General features: G+C 33.9%; 1 protein-coding gene across 2 annotated transcripts; it reads left to right on the top strand.

Annotated features, from left to right (window-relative positions):
• Positions 1–9,433: 9,433 nt before the first annotated feature.
• gcm2 (glial cells missing transcription factor 2) lies at positions 9,434–13,934 on the top strand. Of its 2 annotated transcripts, none has more exons than XM_056450777.1 (6): positions 9,434–9,885; positions 10,000–10,079; positions 10,256–10,508; positions 11,205–11,317; positions 12,173–12,298; positions 12,786–13,934. In XM_056450777.1, exons 2-6 carry the CDS (start codon positions 10,038–10,040, stop codon positions 13,686–13,688), a joined length of 1,437 nt encoding a protein of 478 aa, XP_056306752.1. In that variant the 5' UTR covers positions 9,434–9,885; positions 10,000–10,037; the 3' UTR covers positions 13,689–13,934. The 2 variants fall into 2 exon arrangements, with proteins under 2 accessions (XP_056306752.1, XP_056306750.1); XM_056450775.1 differs by having other exon boundaries at positions 9,434–9,680; positions 9,766–10,079.
• Positions 13,935–14,692: the final 758 nt, after the last annotated feature.

Consider the following 14,692-nt stretch of genomic DNA (forward strand, 5'->3'; position numbering starts at 1 on the left):
ATGTCATCAAATGACCTTGTCATTCCTAGGATAATCTACAACTTTCTGTGTTTCCACTGTCCCTTCTGGGACTTGATCAGGCCTAATCAGGGCCAATGGCTTTAATACCAATTAATACCAACTTTTAAGACCTTTAATTCCATTTCTGTCAAAATTCTTGATTCTGATTGGCTAGAAGGTGTTGTAAGAAACCATAGACCCAAATTCGACTCTACAATAAATGTCTGTTAATGCTATTTTCCTAAAATGTCTAAAATATCATGGAATATGGAAATTCATAAACATTATCATTGCCTCTGCACTATTTGAGATTAGCATACCATGAGCAAACAGAGCAAGGTTCTCCCTGTGTTTGCGTTGGTTTCCTTCGGGTGCTCCAGTTTCCCCCACAGTCCAAAGACATGCAGTACAGGTGAATTGGGTAGGCTAAATTGTATGAGTGTGAATGAGTGTGTATGGATGTTTCCCAGAGATGGGTTGCAGCTGGAAGGGTATCCTCTGAGTAAAAATATGCTTGATAAGTTGGCGGTTCATTCTGCTGTGGCGACTCCTGATTAATGAAGGGACTAAGCCAAAAAGAAAATGAATTTCTTACAGAGTTCTCTTCTGGGAATCTGATTTCTTGTTGATTAAAGCCGTGCTCACACTGTGATATTTCAGCCACGATTTGGTTGTCTGAGTCACATTTGGGAAATCCAAAATGATTCCTGAAATCCTAGGCTAAAATCTGTGATCTTTGATCATTGGTTTAACATGTTCATAGACAGCCACTTAATGGCCATTGTGATCAGATTTTCCCTCCTATGAAGTTCTGGCAGTGTCTAAAAATTACAGACACTTTTCTGCAGTGTGACCACATCAATGAGCATCAATTCAAGAACAAATAGGACCACAGAATCTGATTATGCAATCTTCACTACAAATTCAACCCACAGAGGGAAATGTAAAAACATTTTTTTTCTTTCTGATTTTATTATTGAGGAACACTGTATGCAAAATTGTGGCTACTATGTTGAAAGTGTCATGGATGGATGATGTCAAACTCCAGGTAGGTTTTCTTCCATATTTGGTGAATCTTGATTGTCATTCAGTGTGACATTATGACAGCTGAGATCTTACAGTGTAACATGAGAGCCATGTTCATGCTGTCTGACATGCTACAATCATTTAGGTTTATTTAAAGTTGCACAGTGTGGGCTTTAGCCAATATCATCCCATGAAGATGCTGATTGCAGTTTTTAAGTACCAGAGACTATATCCTTGAGGATAAAATGACCAACTTGAATCGTGAAGACTGGGTTGCAGAACTTCACCTTCCCACTTCCAAGTGGTTTTGCTTGAATGGCTTGTACACGATGTATATAGTTGTAATATTCTTTGGTTACAAAAAGTTAATTCAAACATTCTTATGAGATAAAATTTCCAGAGTACTCTGAGTCAACAAGAGCAGACACACACAACAAGTAGGGGGTGGGGGAGAAAGAGTGTCATGGTGTCATCAGGTTTAATATGGACAGTATTCACCACTGGATGTAGAGGTTTAGTGAGACACTTCTTGATGGAAATGCCCGAGTTACTGCAGTAAAGACATCCTCTTTCCATCAGGTAGTGAGCTCGTTCTGTCTTGGACAGTCTTGTAAAGCCATCTTATGGAAGTTCTGGTACTGGTAAGCAGGCAGTGGGCAATGCTACCTGGTGATTGGGTTTTGGTAGCTGGCAGGCAGCTAAACGCTGCAAAATGAGGGTGGCTTGTTGGAGAAATGCCTCCAGGCTTATGGTGTTGTCATAAATAGCCATATCAACGCTAATGTCTGTGTTTATTTCTTGAAGATAAGCTGAAGATAGTAGCGCTGACTCATTCTTCCTAAACTGCAGGTTACATTTGGTGATTGTGGAGGATCCTTGCCAGAGATGCCAGCGTTGATCTGTATTATAGAGCAATCTGGTGGCTGTGTTGAAAACTTCAGAAATAGGTTTAGTGAAATAGGTATAGTCAATAGATGTGGAAAGCCATCTTAGAGCATTCAGATATTTTAAAGGTTGCATTTCAACAAACAGGTTTAAAAAAAGACATTACACTCAGTAGCTTCGCCATAAAATTATGAAGGCAGGGCCATGGGACTTGATATTTGGAGATTGAATCACCTGACTGATAGGCAATACACATTTTTCTCTACCATTCATACAGTAGCTCATATTCCAGAATCGATTTTTTCCTGGTCGACTACAAGGTTGCTTCATGTGTAACTGCAGTTAAGCACAACAGCATAATCTCAGATCATCCTGCAGTGACCATTCCTCTTGACCTTTTTTTTTTTAATTAAGCCCCATTATAGCTGGTGATTCAATCCTACATTACTCTTTGATCCTCATTTTTCCCAACGTGTAACAGAATAGCTGGATGAGTCTGATCTTATGTTCAACGATACAGGGTAATTATAGATTCAACACTGTGGGAGTCACTTAAGGTGGTATTAAGGTGATACATCATTTTATATGATTCCAGCCTACAAAACATAGGGAAAAAGCCTGTCAGTAATTGAAGCTATATATATTATATTATTCACATAATCTTATTAAATGACAACTTATTTACCTTATGTGATGTTTTTATATAAGTTGTTTACATTTTCAGATTGGCTAAATACGGTTCTTTCTGTGAGCGAATTAGCATTTCGAATGCACGCAAGAGGACCAATCAGGATCTTTTTTTTTTATCATTTTGCCTGATTGCTTCATTAACAGCGGGAAAGATCAGAGAGAAACACAAAATCAGAGTCGACTAAATAATGCCACACCACACAAAATTGAGAAGAAACCTGAAACTGAAAAGATGTATGTAAACGTGATGATTTAGAAGCATTTTTTTTTACATTGAGGTAAAAATTAAATTTTACATAGTTAAAAAGAAACTATTACTTTTAAAAATGTATATATTAATTGTGAAATAGGTTTTGTGTACATATAGTCAGTAAAATCTTTTTCAGTAGTTATTAAATGCATTTGCTCATTGCCTGTTTTCTTTTAAAGTCTTTAAATTTGATATTAAGCCTTGAAGGGCAAATACTTGATTTAATTCATGGGGCATATAATTCCATAAATATAATTTAATAATTTAAATAAGGCATACATGAGTGAATGAGTGTGTATGGATGGTTCCCAGTACTGGTTTGCAGCTGGGAGGGCATCCTCTGTGTAAAACATATGCTGGATAAGTTGGCGGTTCATTCCGGGACTAAGCTAAAGGAAAATGAATTACTGAACGAATATAATTATTATATTAGTAACATTTTCTTTTGATATTTGACTTTACAAATAAAGCTGCTCTACTAACCCCAATAGTTTATGTTTAATATGTTTAGTTTGTATGTTGCTTGACCTTCACTTCATAAGAATAAGATCTGTTTTGAAAAAGAAGAATTTGAAGAATTTTGACCAAAAATGTGTCACATATCTCTGAAAATGGGAGAATCTTAGCTATTTTTGATATTTGGTGCATAGTCAGGATAACTATGATTCAGATGAGTTGAAGTTTTAAATACAACCTTTTCTTTAAATTTTAATTTCTCAAAAAGATTATTTTATGAGTCTAAGTCTCAAATTGCTGACATGGCCTAACTCAGTCATAATTAAAGATATAACGGTTATTTTTCACAGAATATCATGTACTGTAGAATGTTTTTTTGTAAATAAAAACAGTGAATCACCAAACAAATTACTTTAGCTGGGCTTACAGAGAAGGCAACGTATACTGAAATGTTGGACAGATGAGACGAGGGACAAATCAGAAATAAGATGAAAGTAAAGAATGCAAGAAGAAGAAATGATGATGTACAAATTAGCTGTGTTCATGTCAGGGGCTGCTTCTTATTATCCTTCCTTGTTTTCTCTCTCCAACGCATTATACTATTCATAGCTACAGTTTAGCAGCTATAATATTATCACAAAATAGTATTGTATACCTACAATGCAATAATATTTATACCTATAATTTTACACGTACATTCATATGTTCCTGCCCATAGATAATGTAGATAAAATAAATAAAATACCATTAGATAAAATCAATTAAAACAACCTTAGGTTCAGTAGATCAGTAGATCTTTCAAAATATTTAACCTGAGGGCTGTATAAATACGCATTATGCCATTTATAGCTACATTTTCCCAACCATTAAAATTATAAACATGTGCATAAATATTCAAATTTATTACCTACAATTTTACATATACATTCATATGTCCCTGTCAATAGATAATGGAGATAAAATTAATAAAATGATCATCAGACCCTTAGATAAAATCAATTAAAATAACCTTAGGTTCAGTAGATTAATAGATCTTTCAAAATATTTAACCTCAGGGTTGTATAAATATTTTGAACTAACAGGCACACGGTAGACCTCCATGCTAAACATATTATGCATAACAACATGTTTGTAAATTGTACTTTACATATTCAAGATATGCAGATACTATATATGATGAAACAAATTAACTTGAATTAACCACTGCAATGTCCAAAATCTTGATTTATTCAGTGCTACTTTACATTAAATATTCAAAAAAGTGCCTGCATGTATTCAAATTCAAAAGAAAGATGTTCAACTAGAATTGTTTGTTAATTGAGAAAATAACTAATTGTATCTGATATCTTAAATAGCTTGCATTTATTTTAGATTCTCATTTATCTTCTGAAACACATATTAAAAAAAAGTTTGTGCAGTGACACCTCAACTTAGAAATTCAACATTTATATAGAGTCACATTATAGAGGCTTGTTGAATTCTATTTTATTTCATTTTCTTACTGCATTGTCTCAAGAAGGAAAATCTAGACCTACAACCCCAAATCAGAAAAAGTTGTGACAGTATGGAAAACCCAAATAAAAAAAAATTTAAGTAGTGATTTCCAAATTTACTTTGACTGTATTAAATTGCAGACAATATGAACACAAAAGATTTCATGTTTTGTCTGGTCAACTTCATTTTATTTAAAAAAAAAAAAAAAAAAATATATATATATATATATATATATATATATATATATATATATATATATATATATATATATATATATATATATATATATATATATATATATATATATATATATATATATATATATACCTTCCTGTTATTCAGACCTGCAACACATTCCAAATAAATCTCGGACAGGAGCAATTTAGGGCTAGTAGGTAAATTGGTTAAATGATGAGATTTGAAAAAGGTGATGTCAACAGGGGATTGTAATTATGATTTGGTACAAAAGCAGCATCCAAGAAAGGTCTTTAGGAGCAAATATGGGCAGAGGATCGCTAGTTTGCCAATAAGTACATGAGAAAATTATTGAAATGTTTAAAAACAATGCTCCTCAAAGAAAGATAGGAAGACATTTGGATATTTCACATTCAACGGTGCCTAACATAATTAAAGAATTCAAGAAATCTGGAGGAATTTCTGTGTGTAAATGACAAGGGTGCAAACCTAAGCTGAACAACTGTGAACTCTGATCCTTCTCACTGCAGTAAGAATCCTGATTCATCTATAAGTGATATCACCACATCAGGACTACTTTGGCAAACCTTTGTCAAGTACCACAATATGTAGTTACATCCTCAAATGCCAGTTAAATCTCCACTGTGCCAAAAGGAAGCCCTATGTTAGCAGTGTCCAGAAACGCGGTCTACTTCTTCGGGCTCAGAGGCATCTGGGATGGACCATCACACAGGAAACTTACTGTGGTCAGATGAACCAGGTATTTTTGGGAGAAATAGATGATGTGTGCTCTGGATGAAGTAAAAAAATTGACTGTTATCAGCAACAAGTCCAAAAGTCAGGGTCTATCATGGTATGGGTTTGTGTCAGTGCCCTTGTCAAAGGTAACTAGCATTTCTGTGATAGCATCATTAATGCTCAAATGTACATAGTGATTTTGGAGCACAATATGCTGCCTTTTTTCCAGGGATGCTTATGCATATTTTACCAGGACAATGCAAAAACCACATTCTGCACACATTACAAAGTCCAGGCTATGGAGGAACAGGATACAGGTACTTGACTGGCCTGTCTGCAGTGCCGACCTGTTTCTAACTGAGAATGTGTGGCACATTTTGAAGTGCAAAATGTGACAACAAAGACCCTGTACTGTTGCCCACCTTGACTTGTTTGCAGGAAGAATGGAACAAAATTACACCTGAAACACTTCCTCAATTAGTGTCTTCAGTCCCTAAAAGTCTTTTAGGTATTGTGTAAAGCAATGGAAACAAGCGGTACATGCTGTACTGTTTCAACTTTTTAAAAATATGTTGCAAGAACCGAAAGAATATGTATTTATTTTGAAAAAACAAAACAAAAAAACAATAGACATCATGAGGAACACATTAATTAATCTTTGTTGTATTGTCTGCAATGAAATACAAGTCAAAGTAAATTTAGAAATTACTACTTTCTGTTTTTATTTGCGTTTTCCAAACTGTCCCAATTTTCTGATTTGAGGTTGTAAATGTTCCTAATATAACTCAGCTTTAAACATATTTGACAATAAACCTAAAGTATTTCATCATTGTTTGATTATTATTATTTTACTTGTTATAGAAATGTTGTGTTTTACAATTGTTGTTTAATGTATAAAGTTGTTAATAATCTTGCACTCTCACCTCTGGATTTTGTTTCTCTCTTAACTGAAATACATAATACAAACTGCTTCATCAAGAGGGGATTGTGTAAAGAATTTTAGAGATACCGATCTTAATTGTTCTTATCTTTCTGTAAAGGTTTGTAATAATTGAAACAATTTGTCAATTAATATAATTAATAGTCTTACCTAAGTATAGTTCAAGCTGCATTTGAAATGCTGGTTGAAAATGCATCAAGTGTGTGTGATCATTAAATGGGTATCTATACATTTTTGATGCAATTTATCTCATTTTGGTATTGTGTTGATGTTTTTGTATATGTATGCTCCAATATATTGATAGCCTATTCTGTGATTTTTAAAAGCGATAATTGCGAGTATAAGACAACTAAATTACTTTTCAAGACATGTCAGAAACATCTTTGAGGCACTTCACTGACCAATACCTTAATTTCTTCATGTCGTGCGCTTAGTCTGTTTTTGAAGAATCTGAGAAAAATCTCTTGTCGCGCTTGACACAGTGCGACATGACATTTTTTACAGATTATATATAGTGAATTCAATTGAAGATGCGCAGTAGAGCGAAACTAAATATAAATATAGTGTAGTTATGTATTTATAATATAGTTTCACCCTTCTTAAAGGTACTGACAGGAGCGCTAGAGTACAACATTAAAACAATATAGCTCTCGAAAATTTTTTCCACCTAGTCCGCCAAGCACTAATAAGTGTCGTATGGCGCACTTACCACGCAGTTGATTGTCGATCTTACAGGATTTTGTTCCTATGCGGAAAAAGAAACCTATACCAGCATTCAATATCACCAATAAATGCATATTTACTAATGCTAACACCAAATAGCTAAGCATATATAGCCTACTTTGTAATGCCTTGATGCATGGTCGTTATAATGGTCATTGATGTGATCTTTCTCTCTCTCTCTCTACATCCCTCCCTCTCTACCTCCCTCCTTCTCTCTTTCACAGGTTTCGACCTATATGTGCATCTTTTGAAAATTATTCTTGAATATCCAACCGTTTTTTTTTTCTTTGAAATGCATATTTATCATATATTCCGTGTTGGAAATAATTTGCTATACGTGAAGTGATAAAATGCCCATGTGTCCGTGTTATTTATTTGTTACATCTTTAGGCTTGCATTTTTCCTTTTGGATCAATGGGAAATAAACTACAATTTCAAATATCTTTTTGCAGCAACAACACTTTCCTTAGGTTCATTATTATTGGTCTGTTCTGTCAGTTCATAGAAATTACTATGGACCAATTAATTATTTTTTATGATGTGTGAAGTCTCTTGGATAATTTTCAGTCGGATAGGTTCTATATGATACAAAATCAGAACATCAGGTTGGAATTAAATGGTAAAGACTAATCAAATGTAGCACGTTCCTTTATTCATGCATTTATTTATTTAGTTAGTATAGACATCCCCGACTTGTAATTAAGTACAGGGCTCATTTTAACCAGTGATATCAAAACCGTGATTTGCAAACAAATAGCCATGCAATCCTATGCGATAGGAGTTTCAAAGTGTGCACAGTTAATATATATATATATATATATATATATATATATATATATATATATATATATATATATATATATATATATATATATATATATAATAATTATTATTATTATTATTATTATTATTAATATTGTATTAATAGTATTACTATAACTATTGCTGACACATTCTCGCTTGGGAAATAATTTTGTAACATTATGGTCTATATTATTCTTTACAAAATGGCGATATTAACTGAAGTCATAATTTCAGTCATCATTAGATTTATCCCTTAATTCTTACTTGCACTAAATCATTTTATTGAAACTGACAAAACAGCGTGTAACTGACAAAACAGTGTACACAGATTTGGCAACGGATGACGAAACGGCACATTTAATTAAAGCAAACCTCGTGTATTATTGCTAAGTTAATTTTCTTACACGTCAGTTGCGGATGCTGGAGTTTCTCTTGCTACACTGAAAAAAGTGTTGCATGCAAAACTGTTGCAAACAATTTATTTGTGTTGAATTTAAACAAACAAATTAAATTTAATAATATTCAACTTAATTTGTTTGTTTAAATTCAGCCCAAATAAATTGTTTACAACCACTCAACGTTAAAAAATTGAGTAAATCCAAGGAATCATCTTTGAATATTTTTTTTCAGTGTATATAAGCTACCTTCAATTTGATTATATTTTAGTCTACTGCTATATTTTGGAATATTTAAAAATCAATATATGAAGGCGACTTACGGGAGTAGGCCCTTCAAAGTCTATTTAATTTAATTCCAATGATCTTACAATTAATTTTGACTAACAAATAATAATAATAATAATAATAATAATAATAATAATAATAATAATAATAATAGGCCTATAATACTAATTCTATTAAAAAGCCTAATAATAATAATAATAATAAACATGATGAAGATGATGATGATGATGATGATAAAGAAGAAGAACATTAAGAAGAAAAATATTAACGTTAATACAAATTTCTGTTACAAGCAGGGAAAAACAGTTGCATTCATTTGAAGTTCGCCCCCGGGTGAATGTATCACCTGAAATCATTACTTGACATTTTCAATCAATGACATCAATGATCGGCAATAGATACATAGAAAAGGTGCTTGTTGATGAGCCGCGTTGTGTTTGTTGTGTTAACGACCAGTCCGTGTTTTGTCAGCACTGCGGCTTTTCGTTTACACACAACAACTAATGACCTGCAGTAGATCACATTACCTCACTTACTGGACCAGTCCTGTTCTGTGACCATCAGCTTCGGCTCAGTCCCAGTGAAAGTGTCTTGCATAAATTTCGCTGACAACGCGTGAAATACCACACCGTCGGGTTCACCTTTAGAAGAGGCTGTCATTTTCCTTTTAAACTGTAAACGCGGAGATAAAATCTGAGACACATAAGGAAAATCTATATAACAAAAACTGTACTGCTTCATCCATAAAGTCAAAGCTTTTTGGTTTTGTTGCGAAGAGACTCGTTCGTTATTGGAGGTGAAACACACGGATTACGTAAAGTGAAAGAAGTATTTGAGGTTATGTGTGCGTGTGTGTAAGCCCTGCCTTCTTCTTTACATAGACACAGCAGTATTTACCTGAGACCATTACCTGTGTGAAGCGCACCTGTACGGACTCGCATAACGTGGATTTTACAAGAGAGAAAAAGAGTCTGGAAGTATAGCTTCTAAGGACGTGAGATGTACGATCCATTTAGTAAATTGATCTAGATACCGAGCTGAATTTTGCCTTGAAACTGATTTTTTAAATGGTTATTATCATCCGGAGTTGACTCAAATCATGTCCAAATCCTCAGATCAGTTTGACAGCTCAGACTGCGTGTGTTCATTCGGAATGAAGTTGACTTGGGATATAAACGACCCCAAGCTTCCACAGGTAAATATTTTGCATTTTCTTTCATGCATTTGTAAGCAGAACGGAATATTACATAGTTTTTAATTTATTGATTAATTATTTTTGCAGTGTAAAAGTTTAATTCACCAAGCTAAAGAGGGAACGCTTACAGTTCATAAATAGGCCTAATAATAATATAATAATACTGTTGTTTTCAGGACACGAAGCATTATGATGCTTTTCAGGAGTGGACAGATGGTTATGTGCGTTACATCTACAGTAGTGAAGATAAGAATGCGCAAAGACACCTGAGCGGATGGGCCATGAGGAACACGAACAACCATAACTGTCAGATCCTGAAAAAGTCTTGTCTTGGTGTGGTGGTGTGCTCACGAACCTGCTCTCTTCCAGACGGAGCCAAACTTCAGCTGAGACCAGCCATCTGTGACAAAGCGCGACAGAAACAGCAGAGTATGTTCAGAATTTCCCCACCACCAAATATGCATTCCTAAATGAGTTAATCGCGTTAGGAAATCTGATAAGAAAGAATATATATATATATATATATATATATATATATATATATATATATATATATATATATATATATATATATATATATATATATATATATATATATATATATATATATATATATTAAAACGCTTAGTTGGAAAAACGCCTCATGTGTATTTTACTCATGTGTAATTGCTTTAGCAATTTTTAGTTCGTGTTTTAATCAACAAAAGCAGTATTTCAGATTGCTGTCGCTTCAAATCAGTGTGCATTTTGTATAATTTTTTAACCGAGGAAGGGCTGGACACAAATATTTTAATTTGAAATTATCAGCCGTATACCACTGGAATTCATAAATGGTTGTAAACGGTAAACTCTTTTGGGAACATTACTCTTTAACGCTAAAATTTTAGTTAACTTAGAAATTTACCGAGGGAATATACTCTAGCCAAACTACAACCTTAGGTCACTAAATGTCTATGCTTTGAATTTTATCCGCTCATTCATGACTCAGCCGAGAAACACTTAGACTTGTTAGTCAGTTTGATGAACATGACATTTTCCGTAAAACAGCAATTTATTTATGTACATATGTATGCATGCACGCTTGTTAAAAAGCTCGATGTCCAACACAATGTCTTGTCTTTGCAGAAAAGCTTTGTCCGAACTGTAATTCAGCACTTGAATTGATTCCGTGCCGAGGTCACAGTGGTTATCCTGTTACCAACTTTTGGAGAGTAGATGGGAAGGCTATATTTTTCCAGGTGAGGCTGGCTCCGAAGATATTTATTTATTTATTTATATATTTATTTATTTATTTATATTTTTTGTTATCATCCTCCTCATCACCATCATCATCATCATTCTATCGATTTAGTTAATTTCCTAAAATAATAGAATATTTATTACGGCTAGAAACGCAGGAGAGCTAGAGGAGATAAATTGGAAAAAATCTAAATATTTAAACCATTTTAAGATCAGCATTATTAGCCCCCTTAAGCAATATTTTTCGATTGTCTACAGAACAAACCATCGTCATACAATAACTTGCCTAATTTCCCAAACTTGCTTAATTAACCTTATTGATCTAGGTACGCATTTGAATTGCACTTTAAGGTGAATACTAGTATCCTGAAAAAATCTAGTAAAATATCATGTACTATCATCATGGCAAACATACAAAATCAGTTATTAGAAATTATTTATTAAAATTATTATGTTTAGAAATGTGACTATATATATATATATATATATATATATATATATATATATATATATATATATATATATATATATAGAGAGAGAGAGAGAGAGAGAGAGAGAGAGAGAGAGAGAGAGAGAGAGAGAGAGAGAGAGAGAGAGAGAGAGAGAGTATATATATATATATATATATATATATATATATATATATATATATATATATATATAAAGAGTATATTACAATTTGTCAAGTTCTGGTAAATTAAAACCTGTTAACCTAAATTGCACAGAATTATGTCCCCATACAACATAAATGTGTATTAGATTTACATAGAGTTAAATATTTGAATAGTTATAAGTTATGAAAATCATGCCATTGAGAGATGTTCAATTCCCTATATGCTGGATGTCTGTTTCAGGCTAAAGGAGTACATGACCACCCCAGACCAGAGAGTAAGTCTGAAACAGAGGCAAGAAGGAGTGCGGTGAAAAGAAGGATGTCTTCACCACCCTTTTCACAGAAAAGAAGACTGGTGGAGCCAGAGGTAAAACTGTTGCTATATTCTGTAGTACTTAAGTTAATTGTAAATACACAAAGTATAAGCTAATATAGTAGACATAGATCAGCACATAATAATAAAAATAATAATTAATAATAATAATTAACTATAATTTGTGCATTTTTAATGCATTGTTATTGTTAGTTAAGACATTACAATTCCTTCATAATTCAATAATAAACAAACTTCTATATCATGTATAATTGTGTAATGATAATTTGTAAAACCAAAAAAAGTAACTTGTGTAATTACAAATAATAGAAAAATCAAGGATGTAAGAATAAAAAGTATATAGTATTAAGTCAGAAAAATTAGTCTCTTCATTTTTGTATTCAAAAGCTGTGTGGTTTGCTGTTAATGTAACAATTTTGAGGAGATACGGTGCAAGCTTTCTCTGGGTGTTCTTCAGATGAATGCCAATTTTCAGAAAACTTCAATTTAATTTTTGCATTTAATTTTCTTTTGTCACCAGCCTGGACGATATCATGACATGGCCTTTCCAAATATCCACCAGCTCACCATGGAGGGTCCAGAGCGCTTCAGCATCATTGCAGAGTCCAACTTTCCAATACAGACCCAACACTATCCTACATTTCAGAACCCTGAGCCCTACAAATTCCCATATGACACGCATGCAGCAGCCATGGCGGATACTCAGAGCTCGCTACAGAAGCCTGCTAACCACCGTCTGTATGTGACTCGTCCTCCTTGTGGTTATGACTTTGCAGTCCCAGGATACCTTGGCTCGGGGCCTTATCCAGCAGCATTGTATAAGGATCCTTCTAGCCCACAAACAGAGACAGAACCCAATAAGTCAGGGTCTGGCCTAAGTGGAGTGTCTCATGGCTCAAGTCCATTAGGCAGTCATGAACGGAGCTATGCTGAATCTTCAGGAAAACATCACGGTTGGAAGCAAATTCTTAGTAAAGGTGGCTATGGGGACAGAGGAGACTACTCTCAACTGCCAACTAACGCCAACCACCACTACTACAATAGTGACTACCCATGTAGGTACACGGGGCCTGCCGCTCCAACCCCAGCAGCGTTGCAGACCATAATAACCACAACCACAAAAGTGTCCTACCAGCCATGTCCGAAGCCATCTGTCGTCAAGTACGGAGAGAACATTTATGACGTGAAAGGTCTATCTAACTGTAACTCAATCTTAGAAGAGCCATCTCCTAACTCCTACTCGGACCTGAAGATTCCTGAGGATTCAGGAGTAATCAAATCTGCTCTGTCATACCAGGACACACTTCCAGCTAAAATGGAGCGGTCTGAAAACTTTGAGGGTTATCGATACAGCAGTTACAGCTCAAACAGTTACCCTGAAAGAATGTCACATCCTTTCAGATATGACAGCGGGGAATACTGAGAGACTAAAAAAAAAAAAAGATGGTGTCCAACAGAAGGAAAAAATCTCAGCAAGTATATACCAATGTGCTATTTATGTTCAGTATTTGAGCTCTTTAAATGTTTTAGTTTTAAAGTAAAAAAATAAAGAAATATTTTTGTGTTAACTTTTAATCCATGATGATTTAAGACGCTGACATCAGTGTTGAGTACATTTCCATTGAATGTGTTTGAAATCTGTGATTCGTTATTGTCCTTGAAAGAAATAAAGTGCATGTGTTAAGCATTTAGGTGAGATATTTAGCATGCTTTTTTTATTAAATTGCTCTCTCTCACAAAACAGGTATTCACAGTGTGATACTTATCGTAGAGCAGACACGTTGCCTTTTACAACTGAAGAACACTAAAAACTTTTAGAATCACGATTATTTTAGGAAATCATATAAATTCACAGTTCATCATCACATTTGGGAATAGACAAAACAGAAATCTCATTGTAGCTTTGATAAAAAAAAAAAACAGTTCTCAAAAATGCTGCTGTTTGTTCAGCACGTCCATATAGTAAGTCTAAAAGATGACGTAAAAGCATGTAATCATGGGCTTCATGACTGAAAGCTTTTAAGACATTTGAGAGAAAGAGAACACACTCTTTATAAGCCGATAGAATCAAGTGAAGAATATTCAGCTGTCAGAAGGGATCAAGGATAATCATGAGCAATTAATCGGCTGCTTTGAATAAGAGAGGCGCCCTGACAGACCTCTAACTAGAAAAGTTAAAGAAAAGAGATACAATTAAACGGACAGATAAAATATCTGACAGCAAGAAACCAACAAAAAAAGAACACAGAAATATAAAAGCATCTAGACTGTGAACAGGCATCGGATATAATACCTGCTGTTGACAGCACCTCTCTTCACAGCCACTTTGTAACAGACAAACACAGGATTGAACTAATGCACACTTAAGCTATTTTCCTTTTCAGAAAGTTTAGGCCACACAAAGGGTGTACTTATTAGCACAATACC

This window comes from Danio aesculapii, chromosome 24 (assembly GCF_903798145.1).
Source record: "Danio aesculapii chromosome 24, fDanAes4.1, whole genome shotgun sequence".
In the NCBI taxonomy this organism is placed as follows: domain Eukaryota; kingdom Metazoa; phylum Chordata; class Actinopteri; order Cypriniformes; family Danionidae; genus Danio; species Danio aesculapii.

What these genes read in the sequence shown, in the direction of transcription:
- gcm2 (XM_056450775.1), top strand. Translation starts at nt 9,984, where the DNA reads ATGTCCAAATCCTCAGATCAGTTTGACAGCTCAGACTGCGTGTGTTCA. An exon ending in ACGACCCCAAGCTTCCACAG is followed by an intron (nt 10,080 to 10,255) that starts GTAAATATTTTG and finishes TGTTGTTTTCAG; the next exon opens with GACACGAAGCATTATGATGC. An exon ending in AGCGCGACAGAAACAGCAGA is followed by an intron (nt 10,509 to 11,204) that starts GTATGTTCAGAA and finishes TTGTCTTTGCAG; the next exon opens with AAAAGCTTTGTCCGAACTGT.